The 21,043-nt window shown below is 48.7% G+C and overlaps 1 protein-coding gene across 1 annotated transcript in view; it reads left to right on the plus strand.

The window, feature by feature from the left end:
- The window catches only part of LOC310753820 (inositol polyphosphate 5-phosphatase OCRL-like), a gene marked incomplete at both ends in the record, with an annotated part of 72,719 nt that extends 52,096 nt beyond the window's left edge, over nt 1-20,623 (plus strand). Inside the window, 9 exons of the mRNA XM_083595161.1 lie at nt 9,247-9,300; nt 11,288-11,391; nt 12,797-12,932; nt 13,427-13,510; nt 18,041-18,082; nt 18,606-18,690; nt 19,381-19,508; nt 20,326-20,437; nt 20,521-20,623. Coding sequence (XP_083451287.1) covers nt 9,247-9,300; nt 11,288-11,391; nt 12,797-12,932; nt 13,427-13,510; nt 18,041-18,082; nt 18,606-18,690; nt 19,381-19,508; nt 20,326-20,437; nt 20,521-20,623 — 848 coding nt within the window. The remainder of the gene's footprint in view (nt 1-9,246; nt 9,301-11,287; nt 11,392-12,796; nt 12,933-13,426; nt 13,511-18,040; nt 18,083-18,605; nt 18,691-19,380; nt 19,509-20,325; nt 20,438-20,520) is intronic.
- Between the last annotated feature and the right edge of the window lie 420 nt (nt 20,624-21,043).

Raw genomic sequence — 21,043 nt, forward strand, 5'->3', positions numbered from 1 at the left:
ATCTACCTGCTGCTAACTGCTCTTCATCCAAAACAAAAAGCCCATCCTCACAGGGAATTTTAACTAGCTCCTTCCCCTGTTTCGAAATGGTGCACACATCATTTTCAAACTCAACCTTAAAACCACTTTTTACCAGGCATGACACACTCAAAAGTCCATTCTTCATTCCTGGAAGAACAAAAACAGGAAGGTTAGCTTGCAAACAATTAACATAAATTGTGCCTTTAAGGTTCATTTCTCGTTTACTATTGTCTGCTATAGTCACAGTTTTTGCAACTGGCAATGTCTTGCAGTTCATCAAGCTGCCACTAGATGTCGCTGGAACTAAACTGTGACTTGCTCCACTGTCAATTATCCACTTCAAGGTTTGTTGGCTCCTTTTAGGACTCTGTTGTGCTGCCATTGCAGATAGTCCCTTATCAGCACCTGCTCCCCCTCTGGATCGTTGATTCTTGTAGTTCTCACGTCGTCTTCCCCTGTAGCTCCGGAAACTGGCCTTGGACTGTTGAAATTCCTGTTGCTTTTCTGGACACTTTGCTATCAAATGAAACCTGCTGCCACATCGAAAACATGACTTGCTGGCCATAGCAGACACTTGTGAGGCTTCCTTACAGCTCTGCCTGCTAGTTCCCCCACACTGGGAATTATCTGAACATCCAACCCTTGGGGTATTTGAATTATCAATACGTTTTCGATGATGTTGATATTCTTGCTCACACAATCTACCAGTCACATAATTCATATTCAGCTGGTCCTCTGGCAAAACTTGTAAAGTTAGTACTAAGTTTTCAAACCCTGCATGCAGGCTGCTAAGCAGAGTATAAACTTTAATATTTTCAGGAAAATTCACACCTAGAGATGACAGTCGGTTGAAATACTCAGTCATCTGTGACGTGTGTTCAACCACACTATCCCCTGGCTTCAGTTTCAACTCATACAAAGCACGTATAATGTTCACCTTCTCTCCGGGCGTGGCTCTATGGTGAATTCGCCTAAGAGCTTCCCAAATTTCAAATGCAGACCTTAAATTTTCCACATGAGGTAATTGGGAATCGTCTATCGATACCATCAACATGCACCTAGCTTTAGTGTCCATTTTATCATGTTCCCTGTTCTGAGCATGTGCAGCAGCCTGTTGCTCTGCTGTGGCATCTGCTGCAACAGCCATAAACGGCTTTCGCCTCTGGACATAGTCAGCCCACACTTCTTTGGCTTCCAACCAGACTTGAGCCCTCTTAGACCACTGCACGTAATTAGCAGAGTTCAACTTTGTAAAGGGAACCTGGAAATTTTCCACTGCCATTCTTGGGGTCTGCTGCTACTCCCTCTGTGTGCCCTTGCTTCTCTTTCCCCTTGGGATTTGTTTTACTCACTTTTCAGACACCTCCAGCCTCCTCTGACGCCTTTTAAACTTTTTTCCCTCCGTCTCTTCACTAGCAACCTACCACCGTTCTCTGTTTTTATTAACAAAACAAAAACACAACGGGAGGTCAAGCTAGCCTTTTGCAGCTAATGAAGCTGTAAATCTTCACTTACGCAGCTCTCTCAACTTTCTGCAGCCTCTCAGTTCCTTTAAGAGCTGGATTTACGACCAAGCTGGTCTTCTCTCATCCGAAAGCTGCTTTCACTTTCTCTGCACACAATACAGCTGTAGAAACGTAGAAGGAGCCATAACCTAAGAGAGTCTGTGTACTGGTCCAGTAAACGCTTCCGCTGCGCCACCAGCAACAGTTCTCTTTGCAGAGCATTAACTAAGTCCAGTGCAGAGATTCTTGTTGCAGTACAAGCTTCAAAGTCTCAGCAGCAAAGAAATAACGACACAGGGAAGCCTGTCTTTCCAAAGACAGGTTTATTGCAGAAAGATAACAGAAACACCTCCGGAGCTTTCAGACATTTTTGCTTCACGCCCCACAGGCAGAGAAAACAAACACTCTTTATATACTGAGCAACTTAACAACTTAACGAGCTTGACTACTTAAAGTCACATGACATTGCTAACTTGCCAGCGTCTTAGGTTTCACACCTTAGGTGTATACCTGTGAAGAGATCCAAGGTTTAGAACCTCAAAGCCAAAGTGAGAGCATTTGGGTCAAAATTAAGGGAGAGAAGAATAACAGTGACCTCATTGTGGGAGTTTACTATAGATCCCCAAGCCAAACGGAGGACATAGATGATGCCTTCCTGGAACAGATGGCCAAGCATGCAAAAGGAAGGGAGATAGTAGTAATGGGGGACTTCAATTACCCGGATATTTGTTGGATGTCAAACTCAGCCAAGAGCATAAGGTCAAACAGATTCCTCACTGGCCTTGCAGACAACTTCATTGTCCAGAAAGTGGGAGAAGCAACAAGAGGAACAGCCATTTTAGATCTGGTCCTAACCAATGTTGATGACCTGGTTAGTGGGGTAGAAGTGGAAGGATCATTAGGCGCGAGTGATCATGCTCTTCTGAAGTTTACTATACAGCGGAAAGGAGCAGCCAAGCATACTAGGACTCAATTTCTCGACTTTAAGAAAGCCGACTTCATAAAACTTAGGGAAGTGCTTGGTGAGATCCCATGGACAGTAATACTAAAAGGAAAGGGAGTTCATGATGGCTGGGAGTTTGTTAAGAGGGAGATAGTAAAAGCACAACTTCAGGCAATACCAATGAGACGGAAACATGGAAGGTGCCTAAAGAAGCCAGGGTGGCTATCTAAAGAACTTTTAACTGAGTTAAGATTAAAAAAGGATGTGTACAAAAAATGGAAAAGGGGGGAAACCACCAAAGAGGAATTCAAACAAATAGCCAGCACGTGTAGACACAAAGTCAGAAAAGCTAAAGCACAGAATGAACTCAGGCTTGCTAGAGAGGTTAAAAGCAACAAAAAAGGCTTTTATGGGTATGTTCGTAGCAAAAGGAAGAACAAAGAAACAGTGGGGTCACTCAGAGGAGAAGATGGTGAAATGCAAACAGGGGACACAGAAAGGGCTGAACTCCTCAATGCCTTCTTTGCCTCAGTCTTCTCCGATAAAGAAAACAATGCCCGACCTGAAGAATTTGGAGCAAATGATTCAGCAGAGGAAACACAGCCCAGAATAACTAAGGAGATAGTACAAGAATACTTGGCTAGTCTAGATGTATTCAAGTCTCCAGGGCCAGATGAACTGCATCCAAGAGTATTAAAAGAACTGGCAGATGTGATCTCAGAACCACTGGCAGTCATCTTTGAGAATTCCTGGAGAACAGGCGAAGTCCCGGCAGACTGGAGGAGGGCAAATGTTGTCCCTATTTTCAAAAAGGGGAAAAGAGAGGACCCAAATAATTACCGCCCAGTCAGTCTGACATCAATACCAGGGAAGATTCTGGAGCAGATCATTAAGCAAACAGTCTGTGAGCACCTAGAAAGGAATGCTGTGATCACCAATAGTCAGCATGGATTTCTGAAAAATAAGTCATGTCAGACTAACCTGATCTCGTTTTTTGACAGAATTACAAGCCTGGTAGATGAAGGGAACACAGTGGATGTAGCCTACCTTGATTTCAGCAAGGCATTTGACAAGGTGCCCCATGATATTCTTGTAAAGAAGCTGGTAAAATGCGGTCTTGACTATGCTACCACTCAGTGGATTTGTAACTGGCTGACTGACCGAACCCAAAGGGTGCTCATCAATGGTTCCTCTTCATCCTGGAGAAGAGTGACTAGTGGAGTGCCACAGGGTTCTGTCTTGGGCCCGGTCTTATTCAACATCTTTATCAACGACTTGGATGATGGACTCAAGGGCATCCTGATCAAATTTGCAGATGACACCAAACTGGGAGGGGTGGCTAACACCCCAGAGGACAGGATCATACTTCAAAACGACCTTGACAGATTAGAGAACTGGGCCAAAACAAACAAGATGAATTTTAACAGGGAGAAATGTAAAGTATTGCACTTGGGCAAAAAAAATGAGAGGCACAAATACAAGATGGGTGACACCTGGCTTGAGAGCACTACATGTGAAAAGGATCTAGGAGTCTTGGTTGACCACAAACTTGACATGAGCCAACAGTGTGACGCGGCAGCTAAAAAAGCCAATGCAATTCTGGGCTGCATCAATAGGAGTATAGCATCTAGATCAAGGGAAGTAATAGTGCCACTGTATTCTGCTCTGGTCAGACCTCACCTGGAGTACTGTGTCCAGTTCTGGGCACCACAGTTCAAGAAGGACATTGACAAACTGGAACGTGTCCAGAGGAGGGCAACCAAAATGGTCAAAGGCCTGGAAACGATGCCTTATGAGGAACGGCTAAGGGAGCTGGGCATGTTTAGCCTGGAGAAGAGGAGATTAAGGGGTGATATGATAGCCATGTTCAAATATATAAAAGGATGTCACATAGAGGAGGGAGAAAGGTTGTTTTCTGCTGCTCCAGAGAAGCGGACACGGAGCAATGGATCCAAACTACAAGAAAGAAGATTCCACCTAAACATTAGGAAGAACTTCCTGACAGTAAGAGCTGTTTGACAGTGGAATTTGCTGCCAAGGAGTGTGGTGGAGTCTCCTTCTTTGGAGGTCTTTAAGCAGAGGCTTGACAACCATATGTCAGGAGTGCTCTGATGGTGTTTCCTGCTTGGCAGGGGGTTGGACTCGATGGCCCTTGTGGTCTCTTCCAACTCTATGATTCTATGATTCTATGATTCTATGACTGGGAACAGTTGTGGACCACCGGTATGAAATTTACGGCATGTAATGCCTTAAGAGAGAATATTATGAAAATGATTTACAGGTGGTACATGACCCCAGTCAAGCTTGCGAAAATTTATCATTTGCCCGATAATAAATGTTGGAAATGTAAAGAAAATGAAGGTACATTCTTTCACCTTTGGTGGACGTGCCCAAAGATTAAGGCTTTCTGGGAGATGATATATAATGAAATGAAAAAGGTATTTAAATATACCTTCCTGAAGAAACCAGAGGCCTTTCTCCTGGGCATAGTCGGCCAATTGGTGCCAAAGAAGGATAGAACTTTCTTTTTTTTAATAAAATATTTATTAAGGTTTTAAAAGTTTATATAAAATAGAAAAAACAAAACAAAAAACAAAAACAGTAAAAATACATACAAAACATACAAAACACATACAACAACAAGTATAATTTCAATCCCTTATATTCATAAAACTTACTTTCCCGACCTCCTCATACCTCCCCTTTCTGTATTCCAGTCTCTAATTAATTCAATTCAGCAAATCCTTCCCCTAATTTCTGTATAATTTTTAACCTTTCTTTTCTTAATCACATAATCATTACAGCTTATAACCACTTAATTTCTGAATCAACATCGTTCTAACCTTCAATAATTTTACAATGTTTCCTAAGATAGTCCTTAAATTTCTTCCAATCTTCTTCCGCCGTCTCTTTTCCCTGGTCTCGGATTCTGCCGGTCATTTCTGCCAGTCCCATATAGTCTATAACCTTCATCTGCCATTCTTCCACGGTGGGTAGATCTTCTAAGGATAGAACTTTCTTTATGTATGCAACAACAGCAGCAAGAATACTTATTGCAAAGTATTGGAAGACACAAGAGCTACCCACCCTGGAAGAGTGGCAGATGAAGGTGATGGATTATATGGAATTGGCGGAAATGACTGGCAGAATCCGTGACCTGGGAGAAGAGTTGGTGGAAGAAGACTGGAAGAAATTTAAAGACTATCTTCAGAAACATTGTAAAATTAATGAATCTTAAAATGATGTTGGACTGAAAATAAGTGGCATTAGCAACAAATTTAATAAGAATATGCAAAAATGAATTGATAAATGGATGGAAATATAGAGTTATAATATGTTAAGATATAGAGTTAGGATAAACAAAAGAGGGTAAGGATTTGCTGACTTGATTATTTAAATGGGAATACAAAAAGGGGAGGTGTAAGGAGGCCAAGGAAGTAAGATAACGAGTTAGGGTTACAAAAATGGATTTGTTTTTATTTTCCTTTTCTTACTTTATGTATTTTTCTATGTTTCTTTTATTGTATTTTTTTCTTTTTATATGATCTTTTAAATTTATATCTTTGTAAAACTCCAATAAATATCTTTAAAAAAAATAAATGGAAACACAGAAGGCTAGCCATTTAGGAGGTTTGCAAAGAGGACAAGGGTGTTACGGGGTAATCTTCTAGCAAACAAGCTTGGCACAGCAGATCTGAGAGGTGGGTTTCTGCTCCCGGAAAGCCAGCCTGGAAACCAGGTTGCCAGGTGAAGGAAGAATGGAAAGATCAACCAACTCACTTGCCTTCAAAGAATTTCTGGTTGCCTGTGGCTACTGGGATAGTGCTTAGATATCAGGCTGGCTGACACATCTTAAAAAATACAAGGAAAAGGCTTTTTTTCTTTCATTAGCAAAGCTCCTTTGGGGCCCCGAATAGCTAAGCTGAGGAGGAAGTGGCTGGTATTACTTGTTTGTTCTTGGTCCTGATCTTGCCTGCCCTTGCACACTCCTGTTGTCTTTGCATATTTAACCAGCACGTCTGTTCCGATGGGAGTCCTATTCCTGCAGTTCCACATCCTTCTCTTTGGCACTTGGGCATTCGGTTCCAGGAGCTGGACCTGAGCACAGAGGCTTTCTTCTACTTGGACTCGACAAAGGAGCAAGAGTGGCTGACAGCTGTGGAAAAGGCTTTGCGTTCCAAATCCAAGTACAAGAAAGTAAGTCCAACCCCACCCATTTCTTCAGCAGCCAGACAGCTGTCAGGAGCTGGAGTGAGGAGGAGGAGGAGGTCAGCAAGAAAAAACTCCTGGTGTCAGTGGTGTTTTATTCAAAAGAAGCCAACATTCTTTATTCAAAGAAACCCAAACCGTGCAGGCCTAGTGATCACAGAAACCTTTCCCAACAGGTCTTGCCCCAGTGAGGTAGTTGTGAAGGCTGAAGGTTGCTACCCTCCCACCACTCTCTGAAGTCTCCTCCTCCCCCTGGTCCTTCCCAAGCAACCTGAGACTCTGACACCTTGCCTGTCTTTGCTCCATCCTCTTAATTTCTCTGTGTTCTGGGAGACCAGCAGGGAGGGGAGCTGATCGCAGCAGGATGGGGAGACCCCCTGGCTTCTTCAGCAGCCTGCCTGATCTCTGCCTCTTGACCCCCGCCTCAAGCCTCCACTTCTGCCTCGGATTCTGGACTGCTGTTTGCCGTAGAATCTTCCTGCCCTCCTGCCTCTTCAGTTTCCAACACCTCCTCTTGCTCACAGTCTGCTCCCTCTTCTCCCTCTGACGACCCCCCACCAGTTCCCTGGCTCTGAGCCTTCTTCCCTTGGGGGATCCCCAGTTGGTGCCACCTGCCACTCCTATCTGCATCCAGCCGGCCCAGGACAGCAAGCAATGAACAGAGCTGATAGACATCCCAGTACCTTGCATCTTCTAGGTGCAGCTGGTGCTCATCTTTGTCAGGAAGGACCAGCTCAGCCGCATCAAGGAAGTGATGAGGGAGACAGTGGGCACAGGCATCATGGGGAAGATGGGGAGTAGACCCTGACAGCGGAATTCCCCACGTCTATCTTTCTGTCTGTCTATCTGTTTTTCTAATCTCTGCCAACCAGTTCCCCCCTCTTTCCTGCTTGCTCACTAACAGCCATCTTTGCTCCGCCCCTGCAGGGTAACAAGGGGTGTGTGGACGCGAGGTTTGTCTGCAACAATACCAGCTTCTGCATGGTCAATTCCCACCTTGCTGCCCACGTGGAAGACTTTGAGTGCCGAAACCAGGATTACAAGGATATCTGTGCCCAGATGAGCTTCCTGCCCCCTGACCAGGGTCTGCCGCAGCTGACAATCATGAAAACGAGTGCGTTTTGAGGGCTTGGAGGGAGAGAGCCTTGGCTGATGTAACTGGAGAAGCAAACTGAGTCATGTTTCTGTAACTTTCCTGCCTGTGTGTAGCTCAGGGTAGGCAGCATTTGTTGTTGTTTAGTTGTTTAGTCGTGTCCGCCTCTTCGTGACCCCCTGGACCAGAGCACGCCAGGCCCTCCTATCTTCCACTGCCTCCCGCAGTTTGGTCAAACTCATGCTAGTAGCTTCGAGAACACGGTCCAACCATCTTGTCCTCTGTCGTCCCCTTCTCCTTGTGCCCTCCATCTTTCCCAACATCAAGGTCTTTTCCAGGGAGTCTTCTCTTCTCATGAGGTGGCCAAAGTCTTGGAGCCTCAGCTTCACGATCTGTCCTTCCAGTGAGCACTCAGGGCTGATTTCCTTCAGAATGGAGAGGTTTGATCTTCTTGCAGTCCATGGGACTCTCAAGAGTCTCCTCCGGCACCAGAATTCAAAAGCATCCATTCTTCGGTGATCAGCCTTCTTTATGGCAGGCAGCATAATGCTCTCCAAATGTTGATAGACCAAAATTCCCATAATTGCTAAGAATTGGCCTTGCTGACTGGGGCTCATGAGAGTTCCACTTCAGCAACACCAGGAGGGTGCAGTGTCGGCGATCCCTGCTGCTGCAGCTGCACCACTAAGGTTTCTACTAGAGCAGCCAGTAGAGAGCAACATAAAGCGAGTGGCAGAGATGTATTAGATTAGATTATAGCAAATGTGGGCAACTTCTCCAGTGATCGGGGTGGGAGTTGCAGTTTGTTAAGGGCAGTAAGGCGAAAGCAGAGCGGCCATTTTGCATGGAGAAGGTTCCAGGCTCAGTCACCAGTGTGTGCAGATCGGGCTGGGCATGATCTCTGCCTGAAAGCTGCTGCCAGTCCATGTAGTCAGTCCTGAGCTTGATGGGTCAATGGTCTGCCTCAATATAAGGTAGCTTCCTATGTTCCTGTGTACTACAGCAGGGTTTGGAGGGCCACAAGCGCCCTGCCCATGAATTAACGTACCAGGGGAAATTCGGAAAGTCTTTGCTGAAAGGACATCAAAGCAGGGGCCAGGTGAACCTCTTTGGGAGATTATTCTGAAAGGTCGGGTGCCATGACTGAAAAGGCCCTGCCATGCTTGAAAGAGCAGGAGTTCCCTGGGAAAGGGATTCTAGTCAGTGGAGAGGCAGTGCAAACATAAGTGGGCCTTCTTCTGGTACCCTTTTCCCAAACCTTGAAACACTTGAAAGGCCAAATGGGATGCTCTGAATTGGGCCTGGAAGCAGTTCAAGAGCCAGTCTAGTTCACAGAGCACTAGCCTAATATGATCATACTGCCCAATCCTAGTTATCAGTCTTACTACATATTGCAGGAAGTGGCAGCAGGCTGCCCCCCCGCCCCCCGACCCCGTGAGCTAGCCTGTAGCTGTGGTTGCTTTGCTTTTTTCCAGCATTGTCATCTGATCACTAAAAATGAGCTTCAGAGACTTCTGACCTACGACCAGGTGAGAGACATCTTTGTGTTATATGTGGTGGTTTAGGATATTGCCCTGTTTATTTCCTTTGTCTGGGATACCCCAGCCTAGGCTAGAGAAGCCACTTTCAGGCAGTTAGGAGCAAAGAACATAGGATGACTGCGACGTCTACAAATGCTTTTTAAGGTTGCAGGTTTGTGCAACCTGAATTAGAAGCAAGTCCCAATTAAGTTGGAGGGTTGCCTTGGAATAAGTAGGACTGCTCTGCAGTTTCCCAGTTAGAGGGCTTTCCTAGCTCAGCACACGCTCCAGATGTTGTTGGACTCCCATCAGCCCCAGCATAGCTGCTGTCCAGCAATATCTAAAGGTCTAAGGTTTCCTGCTCTAGGTTTTGCATCTGTCTGGAAAATCTGCGTTGCTCACATGTTCTTATCAGCAGATACTTCCATTAAGTCCAATTAAATTGCTGGTGCTTTTTGTTTTACATTTTTCTCTCCAAGGTTTGTGTGTTCATCATGTTGACGACCTTTCTCCCACTTGGCATAAGGATCATTGGTATTTTGTGTTGAAACAGAGGCCTGATTGCTGCACCTTATGGTGGATTTAAACTCTGTGAGCGTAGTCATGCCTTAGCCCTTTGAGAAGGATGCTGCAAGGAAGGCAAGGGGGGGCAGCCTCAGACTTCCAACATACGCAAAACCATCATAAAACATTAAAAACTTCCCTAAAGGCTGTATAGTTACTTATCTCCTTGACATCTGACGGGAGGGTGTCCCACAGGGCAGGTGCCACTACTCAGAAGGCCCTCTGCCTGCTTCCCTGTAACTTTGCTTCTCACAGTGAGGAAACCGCCAGAAGGCCCTCGGTGCTGGACCCTGATGCCTGGGCTGAACAATGGGGATGGAGACACTCTTTCAGGGCTGAGGCCATTTAGGGCTTTAAAGGTTGGCACCAACACTCAGAATTGTGCTCAGAAACGTCCTGGGAGCCAACGTAGGATGCGAAAGGATGGTTTTGCAGTTGCTCATAGTGTCGGGGTGTATTCTGGTGGTTGTTAACAGTTTGTATGGATTATTGGTACATATAACATTGCATATTGTAGGTATGGCTAACCTGTGGTCTGCCAGATGTTACTGAGCTGCAGTTCCTGTTGGCTCCAGCCATCATGGCCAGTAATCAGGGATGATGGGAATTGTAGTTCTGCAGCATTGTGAGGGCCACGTGTCTGCTGCTCCTGAGTTAGAGGATTTTCCTGTCGTGTGATGCAGCAAAGTAATTTAAGATGACATGGGGCAAAAATGCACAAGCATCCTGTACCTTTAATAATTGTGTATAAGATAGGATTTCAGCAGGTATACCCCTTTTTTTGCACTTGGCTAACCTACTAGTAGGGACGCGGGTGGCGCTGTGGGTTAAACCACAGAGCCTAGGGCTTGACGATCAGAAGGTCGGCAGTTCGAATCCCCGCGACGGGGTGAGCTTCCCTTGCCCGGTCCCTGTTCCTGCCAACCTAGCAGTTCGAAAGCACGTCTAAGTGCAAGTAGATAAATAGGTACCGCTCTGGCGGGAAGGTAAACACCGTTTCTGTGTGCTGCTCTGGTTCACCAGAAGCGGCTTAGTCATGCTGGCCACATGACCCGGAAGCTGTATGCCGGCTCCCTTGGCCAATAAAGCGAGATGAGCGCCGCAACCCTAGAGTCGGTCACAACTGAACCTAATGGTCAGGGGTCCCTTTGTTGTTGTTGTTGTTGTTTAGTCGTTTAGTCGTGTCCGCCTCTTCGTGACCCCATGGACCAGAGCACGCCAGGCACTCCTGTCTTCCACTGCCTCCCGCAGTTTGGTCAGACTCATGTTTGTAGCTTCGAGAACACTGTCCAACCTGGGGTCCCTTTACCTTTAACCTACTAGTACTTCACCTTGGTCTTCCAGCACAACAGTGGCTGTTAATAGATTCCATTGTCAGGCAACAGGGGGTCTTTTGCTTCTCTGCTGATAAGCGATTTCTTTTTGGCTTTAGCTAAACATTCAGCGTACCCAAAAGACAGCTTTTGCTGATTTCACAGAGGGAGAGATCAAGTTCATCCCGACGTACAAATTTGACTCTAAAACAGATCCTGCTTGATAGTTGAGCCTTTGTAAGTAAGTCCTCTCAAACATTCTTCTGCAAGGCTTGTTTGTTTTTCCTAGTCTGCTGAGATGCTAGTAGTGTCCTGCCTTTCCATCCTCCTGAGCAGGCTAGTAAAACATATATTTTAAACATGGCTTTCTGCTAAGCAAGCTGTTGGAGGAGGGCTAGAGTTGAGGGCTGGACGGACTTCCTTTCCTCTGCAGCCAGAATGGACACCAAGCCACAGAGGAAGAGAGAGATCCAGCTCTCCTTCACCTGCTCACTTTGCTTGCATGGAATTCCGGGTTGCCAAAGGCTGCTAGGCGAGTTGTGAAATGCAAGGCTGTGATATGTTGTCTTCCTCAAGCCATCCCTGCTCTGGAAATGTTTTGGCTCCTTTCCCCCACATTTGTCCTGATAACCAGCATCCTCTGTTTCGTGGTGTGTATAAGCGGTGTTGCAGTTCCTTGAAAGGTGCAGCAGGCTGAATGAGAATCCTCTTTGTGTCAAGGAAGTCTGGGAATTAGACTTGGTGCTCTCTCATAAGAGCATGAGAGCAGCCCTGCTGGATCAGGCCATTGGTCCATCTGGCCCAGCGTCCTGTTCTCACATTGGCCAATGAGATGCCTCTTGGGGAGCCCACAAACAGGACCTGGGTGCAACAGCACGCTCCCCTCCTCCAAGCCATACTGCTTCTCTTGGTGGAGTATGTTCTGTGGCCATTATGGCTAGTAGCCATTGAGCCTCACCATCCATGATTTGGCATATTCTTGTGGTTCTTGACAACTGTCAGAAGCCACCTAGGCCTGCTAGTTTCATTGCTCTTGCTGTGGTAATGGGGAAATCAAAAGGACAGGCGGAACATGTAGTGACGAAGCCGGAAAAGGGCAGGCTCCTTTGGGCAGCATTTCAGGTGCCAGAAAGGGTCTTTTGGATCACTGAAAAAATAGTGTCTGAACAAGAATAACGGGGCCCCTTGCTTTGGGGAAGGATCATCATTTGGTGGTGTGCCATATGCTTTGTATGCAGAGTCTCAAGTTGAAAGGCACCTCCACCTGAAAAAGGATTGGGCCACAGAGAGCTGCTGCCAGCCAGAGGAGACTTAATTAATGAATTGTGGGGTTGGAAGGGATCACGAGGGTCATCTAGTCCAACCCCCTGCAATGTAGGAATCCAAACTGGGGGAGGTCAGAAATTCATTCTGACCTGGTAGATGGCAGCTTTTGATTTCCTGACAACTCTCTCCATGAGGCAAAATGCCTGCACACCTGCAAGGTCCGCCCCTTCAGAAGTTGGACTCCCAAGCCCCATCATCTCCAGCTCTTGACCGTGGTCAAGATCACAGGCCGTGTGTGGAGCCAAAGTTGGACTGTGTGAGCCTTGTGTGTTGCCTCAGCCAGTCCAACTGTCTCCTTGCAGTGGGAAGTGCCGTGTGCCAGCATGGTGTGAGCCAATCCTCTGGAGAGGAGGCAGCGTGAATCAGCTCAGCTACCGAAGCCACATGGAATTGAAAAGGAGCGACCACAAGCCCGTCAGCTCCCTCTTCCTCACAGGGGTAAGACCTGCCCTGGCCAGGGCTATCGTCTATTCAGGGTTTTTAGTTGCCTGCTATGTGGCACCTCCTCGAATCTGGGCAGGCCCTGACCAACAACCAGGCCCCTTTCCACAGAGCTCCTCCTTGGCCAATGACTTCCGGTGCAAGGAGTGGGCAGGTTTTGGCTCTGTTAAATCCCTAGGCTTCCATTCTCCACTCTTCTGAGTACACGCTGCTCCTGCAGGCATGGCAGACCACATGGGATGAACTGTATACCTTAACCGTTGGCTCCATTCATGCAATGGAGCTTCTGTGGTACTTGGCTTGGAGCATTTGGCTTCAGCCCATTGGCTCTGGAAGTCACAGCCGCTGCCATCCTGGGGAAGCTCTCAGAGTTACAGTACTTGCCTCTTTCAGGGCTGGGAACAGGGGGGTGCATCAGGCCTTTCTGCTCTTAACTCATGCCCCCCCTTTCAGTCCGTAGCTCCAACAAATGTGCTCTGCCCCCCCCATAGGTGAAGGTTGTGGCTGACCGACGGTACCGGAAAGTGTTTGAGGATATTGTTCAGTTGATGGACAGGATGGAGAACGAATTCCTTCCCTCCCTGGAGGGAGGTAAAGACTAATAGGATCCTCTCCAACCCCTTAAAGAGGGTTTGCTGCAAAAAGACCAGGGGGGAAAGAAGCCCTTGGCCCATCTAGCTCAGTCTTGAGCGGTTCCCCAGGATTTCCGGGTGATCTCTCCCAGCCCTACCTGGAGATGCTGGGGATAGAACCTGGGACCTTTGCATGCAAGGCCGATGCCCTTCCACTGAGCGGCAGCCTCTTCCTCTTCCTCGCAGGCAAAGACTCCAGGGGTAGCCAGCGTGGTGCCCTCCAGATGCTGGACTACAACTCCCATCATCCCCAGCCAACATGGCCAGTGGCAAGTGCAGCAATATCTGGAGAGCCCCACGTGGACCTGTTGCATGTGCAGTCCCCTAAATGAGAGCCCGGGGCCAAGGACAAACTTCCCCCTGGAGCACGTTTCCTTGCCTCTGCTGAAGGCAAGCACTCTCTTTCCTCCCCCCCCCCCCCTTTTGCTCTGCAGTTTCCGTTTGAGAATGTGAAGTTCCGGCAGCTGCAGAAGGAGAAGTTCCAGATCACAAACAACGGGCAGGTCACCCTCCACTTCTCCTTTATCCCCAAGCTCAGTGACAGCCAGTATTGGAAGCCATGGCTTTGCGCTGAGCCCTGCGAGGGATACTTGGAGCCCAGCGCGTCTCTCTCTGGAATCAGAGAACTGTAGAGTTGGAAAGGGACCCCAAGGGTCATCTAGGGAAGGCCTTCCTTTTCTCCCCCTCTTCCCAACCCTCCTCCCTCAAACCTTGGGAGTTTGGTAGAGCAGGGGAGGCTTAACATTTGTGGGCTGCATTGCCCCATGCTCAAGCCTCCAAGGGCCACACGTCAAAGCAGCGGAGCCCAAAGTGTAAAAGTGTGTGTGGCCAGCTTTAAACAAACACACACACACAAATGAATTGAAGCCAAACAATGCTGGAGGGTCCCCAAACACCTTTTGGCATCGCAGGGAACCAGTGAGAGCAGTCCGTCCAAAAATTACTTTTTTAAAACAATGCGTATTTTTATGTTGTGGAGGCACAAAAATATCTTGGGGAACATATAGAACTAGCCAAACTTTTAAAAACTCAATGAAATGTAAACTAAAAAAGAAAGTTACATTGGGGGCGCAAAAATCCTTTCCCTTTTTATATTCTTTTGTTAGGATCACTTTCTCTTACCCTCCAGTATCCTGTCACCATCTTCTGTGCAGCTGCTGCTTTGGAGGACTAGAGAGGAAAGTGGGGGGGGGGGGGACTGAGTCGCTTCTTCTCCTAATTCTTGAAGTTAAGGTTTCCCCCATACACCTGTGAGAACAGGATGCTGTACTAGATGGGCCATTGGCCTGATCCAGCAGGCTCGCATTGTGTCCTTCTGTTCAATTCTTCACTGTCTTCACTTTTAATTTACAGACAAGCAAACCTGGCTGTGCCAAAGAGTGTATCTACCTGACCTCCTCCCGTTTTAGGTGAGACGGTGGACATTTCCCTGGATGTGTACGTCAGCAAGGAAGAGAAGATTGAGGCTATCTTTGTCCTTCACCTTGACCGTGGCAAGGACTATTTCCTCACCATCAGTGGGAGCTACCTACCAAGCTGCTTCGGGACCTCCTTGGAAGCCTTGTGCTGGATGTCTACCCTTCCCACCCTGCTTCCCTGCTTGAAAAACAGCTGCTCTTCCACTCAGAAATGTGGGGGCTGGGGGTCCTCCGCTGCATTCCGCTTCAGCTTCTGTAGCTGTGCATCCGCTTCCTGTGTGCTGTTCATGCCCTTTGTTTGCCTTGACTGAGTCATCCCAGGTTCTGGTCCTCCCACCTGCCCTTTCGCAGGGCCACTGAACCGTGTGCATTTCCCTGCCATCTGCCCAGATACTGTTCAGCCAACGGGCTGTTTCTTTCTCTTCTCAGGGCCTGTGCCATTAACACCCTTGGTTGTCTTTTGCTCTTGCCTTCCTCCTCTGATCTCAGGGAGAAGACAGCTTCCTAGAAAAGGTAACAGTTGGTTTGCTATCCTCTAGATGTTCTTGTAGCGGGCTCAAATCAGGTACAGGCAACGCCCCGTTTACACGGGGGTTGCGTTCCGAGGTACCGTGCGTTTAAATGAAATTGCGTATATTGGGGACAGCATTGGAAAAGCCTGCAAACACCCTCTAAACTTCCGGAAGCCCTTTGGAAAGGCCTTTTGAAAACCAGCAGCCTCCCTGCAAAACTCCTTGCTCCAACTCTCCACAGGCCTGAGAGGTCGGTGCCAAAGCTCCTGGGAGGGAGTCGAGATGCTGTTTCCATGCCACTTTGCCGCTTTTGTGCTCTTGGGGGGGACATTTTTGCCCCTTCAAGTGCCCCTTCCAGCTTTGCGGCAGTGTGCATGTGCCTCGAAGGCACGTAAATGGAGTTGCCCTTGTCAACGATCAGCAGCTGCTCCATGCAGTGGCAGCTGGTCCCTTAGGGCAAACCAGGCACTACCCCACCAACCTCACCTGCCTGCCTTCTGACTCAAATCCAGTCCAGGTGGTGACTCTAGCTCTCTGCGTTTTTCTCTTCCCTAGTCTCAACGTGGCCCTTGTAGAACTCGGCAGAGGAGAACGGAGACGAAACCAGAATTTGCCAGCACTGCTTGTAACTGATTTTGCGCTGCTTGACTCTGGGTCCGCTTGCGATTGGCAGCACGGGAGGCAGAAAGCCCAGTCTCATGATGCAGGCGCCAGCCCCCTCTGGCCCCAAGAGCCAGTTTTCTCCTTGTTTCTGTGCTCAGCCACTGCTGCACAGGCTATGCCACTCTGGCTTACTCTTACCACCTGAGCACTGGCATTTGGGAAGCGGTAGTGGCTGCTTTGGGGTGGCTCAGGGAAATGTCACTCCTCTCGAAATCAGATATACTTGGGTGTATTATCCTAGCCACAAGGAGACAGTGGTGACTGTCAATTTGGACAGCTGTAGACATTGAGAATCATGGAGGATATGTTTATCAGTGGCTACCGGTCAGGGCTATTTCTTGCCACTATTATCACAAACCACATGCTTTTGATTACCAGTTTCTGGGGAACATGATGGACAGAGTGCTCTTGTCCCCGTGTCCCTATGGACTCCCAAGGGCATGTGGTTGGCCATTCTGGGAACAAAATGCTGATCTAACCCAGCAAGGCTCCTGTGTTCTTTAGCATGCACCAGCTACTCTTGCACTAAGACTCTGATACAGTATGTGTCATTCCCCACATCAATACTCTCTCTCTCTCTCTCTCTCTCTCTCTCTCTCTCTCTCTCTCTCTCTCGACAGGGGCGGGGAGTATTGGTGGCGGGGGGGGGGAGGGGAGGGGGGATGAACTGGGTCCTAATCAACAGCTGCCCTGGGGATGAGGGGATCAAATTCTCCATCCTTGTCAACTCCTTTTAGTGATGGGCTGCTTGCCACTGCTGTGCTCCTAAAGCTCTCTTGCTCCCCCCTCCTCTCTTTCTCTTTCTCTTGAATGTGGTAGCTTGAGATAGAACTAACCACCCTGAACATTTCTGGAGAGGAAGATGGGAAGGAGGCAGGAGGCATGGTTCACCAGCTGCTGTGTGCTGCATTGCCCAGACAAAGTCGTGGGCTGGGGCTCCAGCTGTTGCTCAGTTTCTACCACTGCCTCTGCAACGTGCTCTAGACAAGGGGTGGTGAACATGTGACCCCATCATCTCATCATGCTGGCTGGGGCTGCAGCCCATCAACCTATGAAGGCCCATCCATGTTCTGTTGCTGTTTTTGTTACTTATTTCCTGCCCTTCACCCTAAGGTCCCAGGGCAGGTTCCAGCAATTTAAATAAAATGTTAGCCAAACCTCATGTCCACAGCTGCATATTCAGTAAGCTTTTGGGTGAACTGCACATCCGGAGTGGGAGGATTACGAGCTGCATATTAATAGGGGGAGGGGGAGCTTGGATTTGGGGTGCGAGCAATTTGTTTTTTGTTTTCCCCCTTGAGATGCTTGCTGTGGCTAGGGCCGGGCAATACGTCAATATAGATATATTTTCAAATCAGCTTGAAGTCTAGATAGTGAGACTGGTTTCATAATTTCTGACCTGGCAATATATTGCAAATCATGATGTGTGTGTGTACTATGCAAAAAACACCATGTGGGGGGAAACTGTGAAGCCAGACAATGCTTCTCTAGATTCCTGCAGCCCCTGTGGACTCTGCCGGTTCAGCTTTCCCCTGCCCTCCTGCAGGGGGCAGCAGAAATCACAATGCGGGGGAAACCGTGAAGCCAGCGAATGCCTCTACATAGCTCCATCTTATTTCAGACATCGTGATATATTGGTGTATTGCAATGTTTAGCTAGTGATATATCACTGTGTTGAAAGCCAGCTATCACCCAGCCCTAGTTGTGGCCTCAGAGGGCAAGACTTGTCCACCCAGCTGGAGCAAGGAAAGAATGCATACAGGCACACATTCTGTCAGGCTCTCATGCCAGTCCCCCTTGTCATTGGACCTCCAGGAGAAGCAGTTTCTGGATATCGTACCCCAGGATGGTGATGACTCCACTGAGCGGCCAAGGAGATCTGCCTTTTGGTGGACCACCTCTTCAAGAATGCCTGCCACCAGGTGAGCTGAGGGGGACGGTACCATTGAAAGGATGGGTGTGGGCTGGAATCCAGTACCAGTTTTGGGGTGTGCAGGTTCCAAACGTCCCAATTGATTTATATCTTAGCTACCGACTCGCTCTTACAAACTCCTGCTGTGAGTATAGTGGCACCTTGGTGGAGCGGCAGCGGGTGGGACATCCAGCATACGGTCTTCCTTAGAGCGGCTCAGAAGAACCCAAGTGTTCCCAACCATTGTCTGTCTCTCCCTAGCAAAGCGGCTCTCTGAGACTGGCCACTAGAAGAAGCGGGGAATGATTTCACTCTCCCATTGCCCCAAATCAGGAGAAGGGTAGTAGGAATGCTACTGTGGAAAGCAGGCGGGATACAATTCTCAGCCCTTGCGCCAGCTCTCTTGGTGATGGGCTTCTCTCCACTGTGGCATTCCTCGACCTCACATTATGCACCCCAGGGCTGGATTGTTCTTCATGCTATCCAGGATGTACCTCATCCCTTCCGAACGCATGGGTGGTACTCTGCTTCAGGAGGACCTCTTCCAGACCCCGGGGACACAGGACGAGCTGCAGGAGATAACTGAGTGCCTGGACACCAGCATTTCCGAGACGATCCGTATCCTCTCTGGGGGACATTGTTGGGGAGCAGGGCTGCTTGGTGGTTTTCTTTCGCTCTTGGCTGGAGTGGACCTCACTTTTATATACCTGGTGGCTTAGGTTCCTAGGCCAGCCCATCCTTAAGGCTCTGGGACACAGCACAATGAAATGCCCACAGTCAAGTCCAGTCATGCATCCAAACAGCTTCACAGCTTTAACCCCCATTTGAAAACATCAGCCTGGCTAGATAGAGCAGAGGTGGGGAATCTTGACAGGCCCGCAGGCCCCACATCTAGCATCATACGTGGTGTCAAGGTAAAGACATGGCTGCAAAGGAGCTTCAAGGGTGCGTTCAATTGTTCTTTGGCAAGCAGGGTTTGTTGACCGCACTTTTGGAGTTGACCACTAGTATTTGCTGTTTGGATTGAAACCATGCCTGCAGAAGGACATTTCCTCGGCAGATCAGCTTTGCAGGCAGCTTCGTCAAGAGGGGAGGTGTGGGATAATTACAGTGGGGTGGCTCAGTTGGTAGAGCGTGACACTCTTAATCTCAGGGCTGCGGGTTCAAGGTCCACCTTGCGCCAAAAGGGGAAACTTGCAAGGTGGGCCCAGATGTATAAGGACCAAGCTTCTTGCTTTGGACCAGCCTGGGAAGGAGGCAGGCTGCAGGTAACAGGACAGAACATTTCCCTTGCCAGGCTGTCAATAGCTGGCAGTGACCACTCGGTGGCCGAAGCTCTGCTCATCTTCCTGGAGGCAGTGCCAGAACCAGTCCTTTGCTATGAACTGTATCAGCGCTGCCTTGAGTGCTCACATGACAGCCACCTCTGTTGCCAGGTCGGCCCCAGAGCCCCATCTCTTCCTGGCTGGTCTGTGGTGTGTACAGAAGCATAGAATCAGAAGGGATTTCCAAAGTCATCTAGTCCAAATGTTGCCGCGAGTAACAGGAAATCCACTAAAACATCCCTGAAAGCCAGTAAACCGGCACACTGGCAGGAGGGCTAGTCTGGTCTGGGAAGCCTTGTTAACTGCAGAGGTTGCTGATGTCTCCTTTGATAACCATCCCTCTCGGTTGTGGAGGGGGGTGGGGTGCGCACATGTTGCCTTTTTGCTTTCTGACCAGGACTTGTAACAATAGCCCACCTGTTTCAGTGAACCTCGCTTGAATTTCCAACCCAGGAAGCGACCATATACTGGGCCATCTAGCTCAGTATTGTTGAAATTGACAAGCAGTGGCTCTCCAGGATTTCAGACAAGGGATGTTCCCTACCCTCCTGGGAGATGCTGGGGGTGGAGCCTGAGACTTTCTGCATGAAAAGCAGGTGGTTTACTGCAGAGCTATGGCCCTTCCCCCAAGATATCTCAGTTGGTAGAGCATAAGACTCTTCATCTCAGTGTCCTGAGTTCGAGTCCCACCTTAGGCATTGCAGGGGGTTCGATTAGTTAACCCTTGTGGTCCCTTCCGACTCTACAGTTGTATTATTCCCCAAAGTTCCCAGCAGAGTTCTAGTCCGGTTACCATTTTAAACATTCTTTTTTTTTTATGCCAGGTCTAAACCTGCAAACATAACAAGTACACCGTGCTAGTGATCCATGCCCCTCCTCTAGCAAAGCTCTGCACTGAAACTCCAAACCGCCCCTCCCTGTCTTGCAGGTGATCTGCCAGTTGCCGCGGTCGCACCAGAACGTGTTCCGCTTCGTGGTGGCTTTCCTGTGGGAGCTGCTGAAATACTCTGAGAGCAACAATGTCAGTGGCAACATGCTAGGTAAGGCCTGCCTGTCCTGGCTGGGAGCTGGCCTTCCTCCTGCTCCCGCCTCCTCTCATGCAAATGTTTTCGCTTCCCTGCAGCCACCCTCTTCGCCAGCCTCCTGCTACGGCCTCTGCCCAACGTTCTGCCGAGTGCCATCGGCTTCCTCCTGGGCTTCCTGCTGGGGGTGGATGACTGCGAAAGGTGCCAAGCGTGACTGGAGACGAAGTGGGGAGGGAAGAGGCAAGGCCCAGCCTCTGTTCTCTGGTGCCTGCCCTTCCCCTTGTGCCATCTTGCCATGTGCCAGCTCCCTTCCCTGTGCTTTGCCCTTTCCACCTTTTCCTCTTGACTCCTGACACGGTTGCACACTTGGCTTTCCACATGGTTCCAGGGCATTGGCAGCAGGTTCAGGGTGCTTGGGGAGGGACCCTGTTGGAGGACAGTCATTCCCCTGCCCATCCTACTACCACCACTGCTGCTCTCAGTCCCTGCGCAGTAGTCCACGCTCTCCCCTTCTGCTGCAGCTGAGCATGTGCTACTCTTGGTGGGTACCAGGCATAAGGATTCCTGGCCTGTCCTGGGATTGCAGGACCTCTTTCTCTGTCCCCCCAGCCTTGATGCTCA

This window comes from Podarcis filfolensis, assembly GCF_964270895.1.
Source record: "Podarcis filfolensis genome assembly, chromosome: W".
NCBI classification, from domain to species: domain Eukaryota; kingdom Metazoa; phylum Chordata; class Lepidosauria; order Squamata; family Lacertidae; genus Podarcis; species Podarcis filfolensis.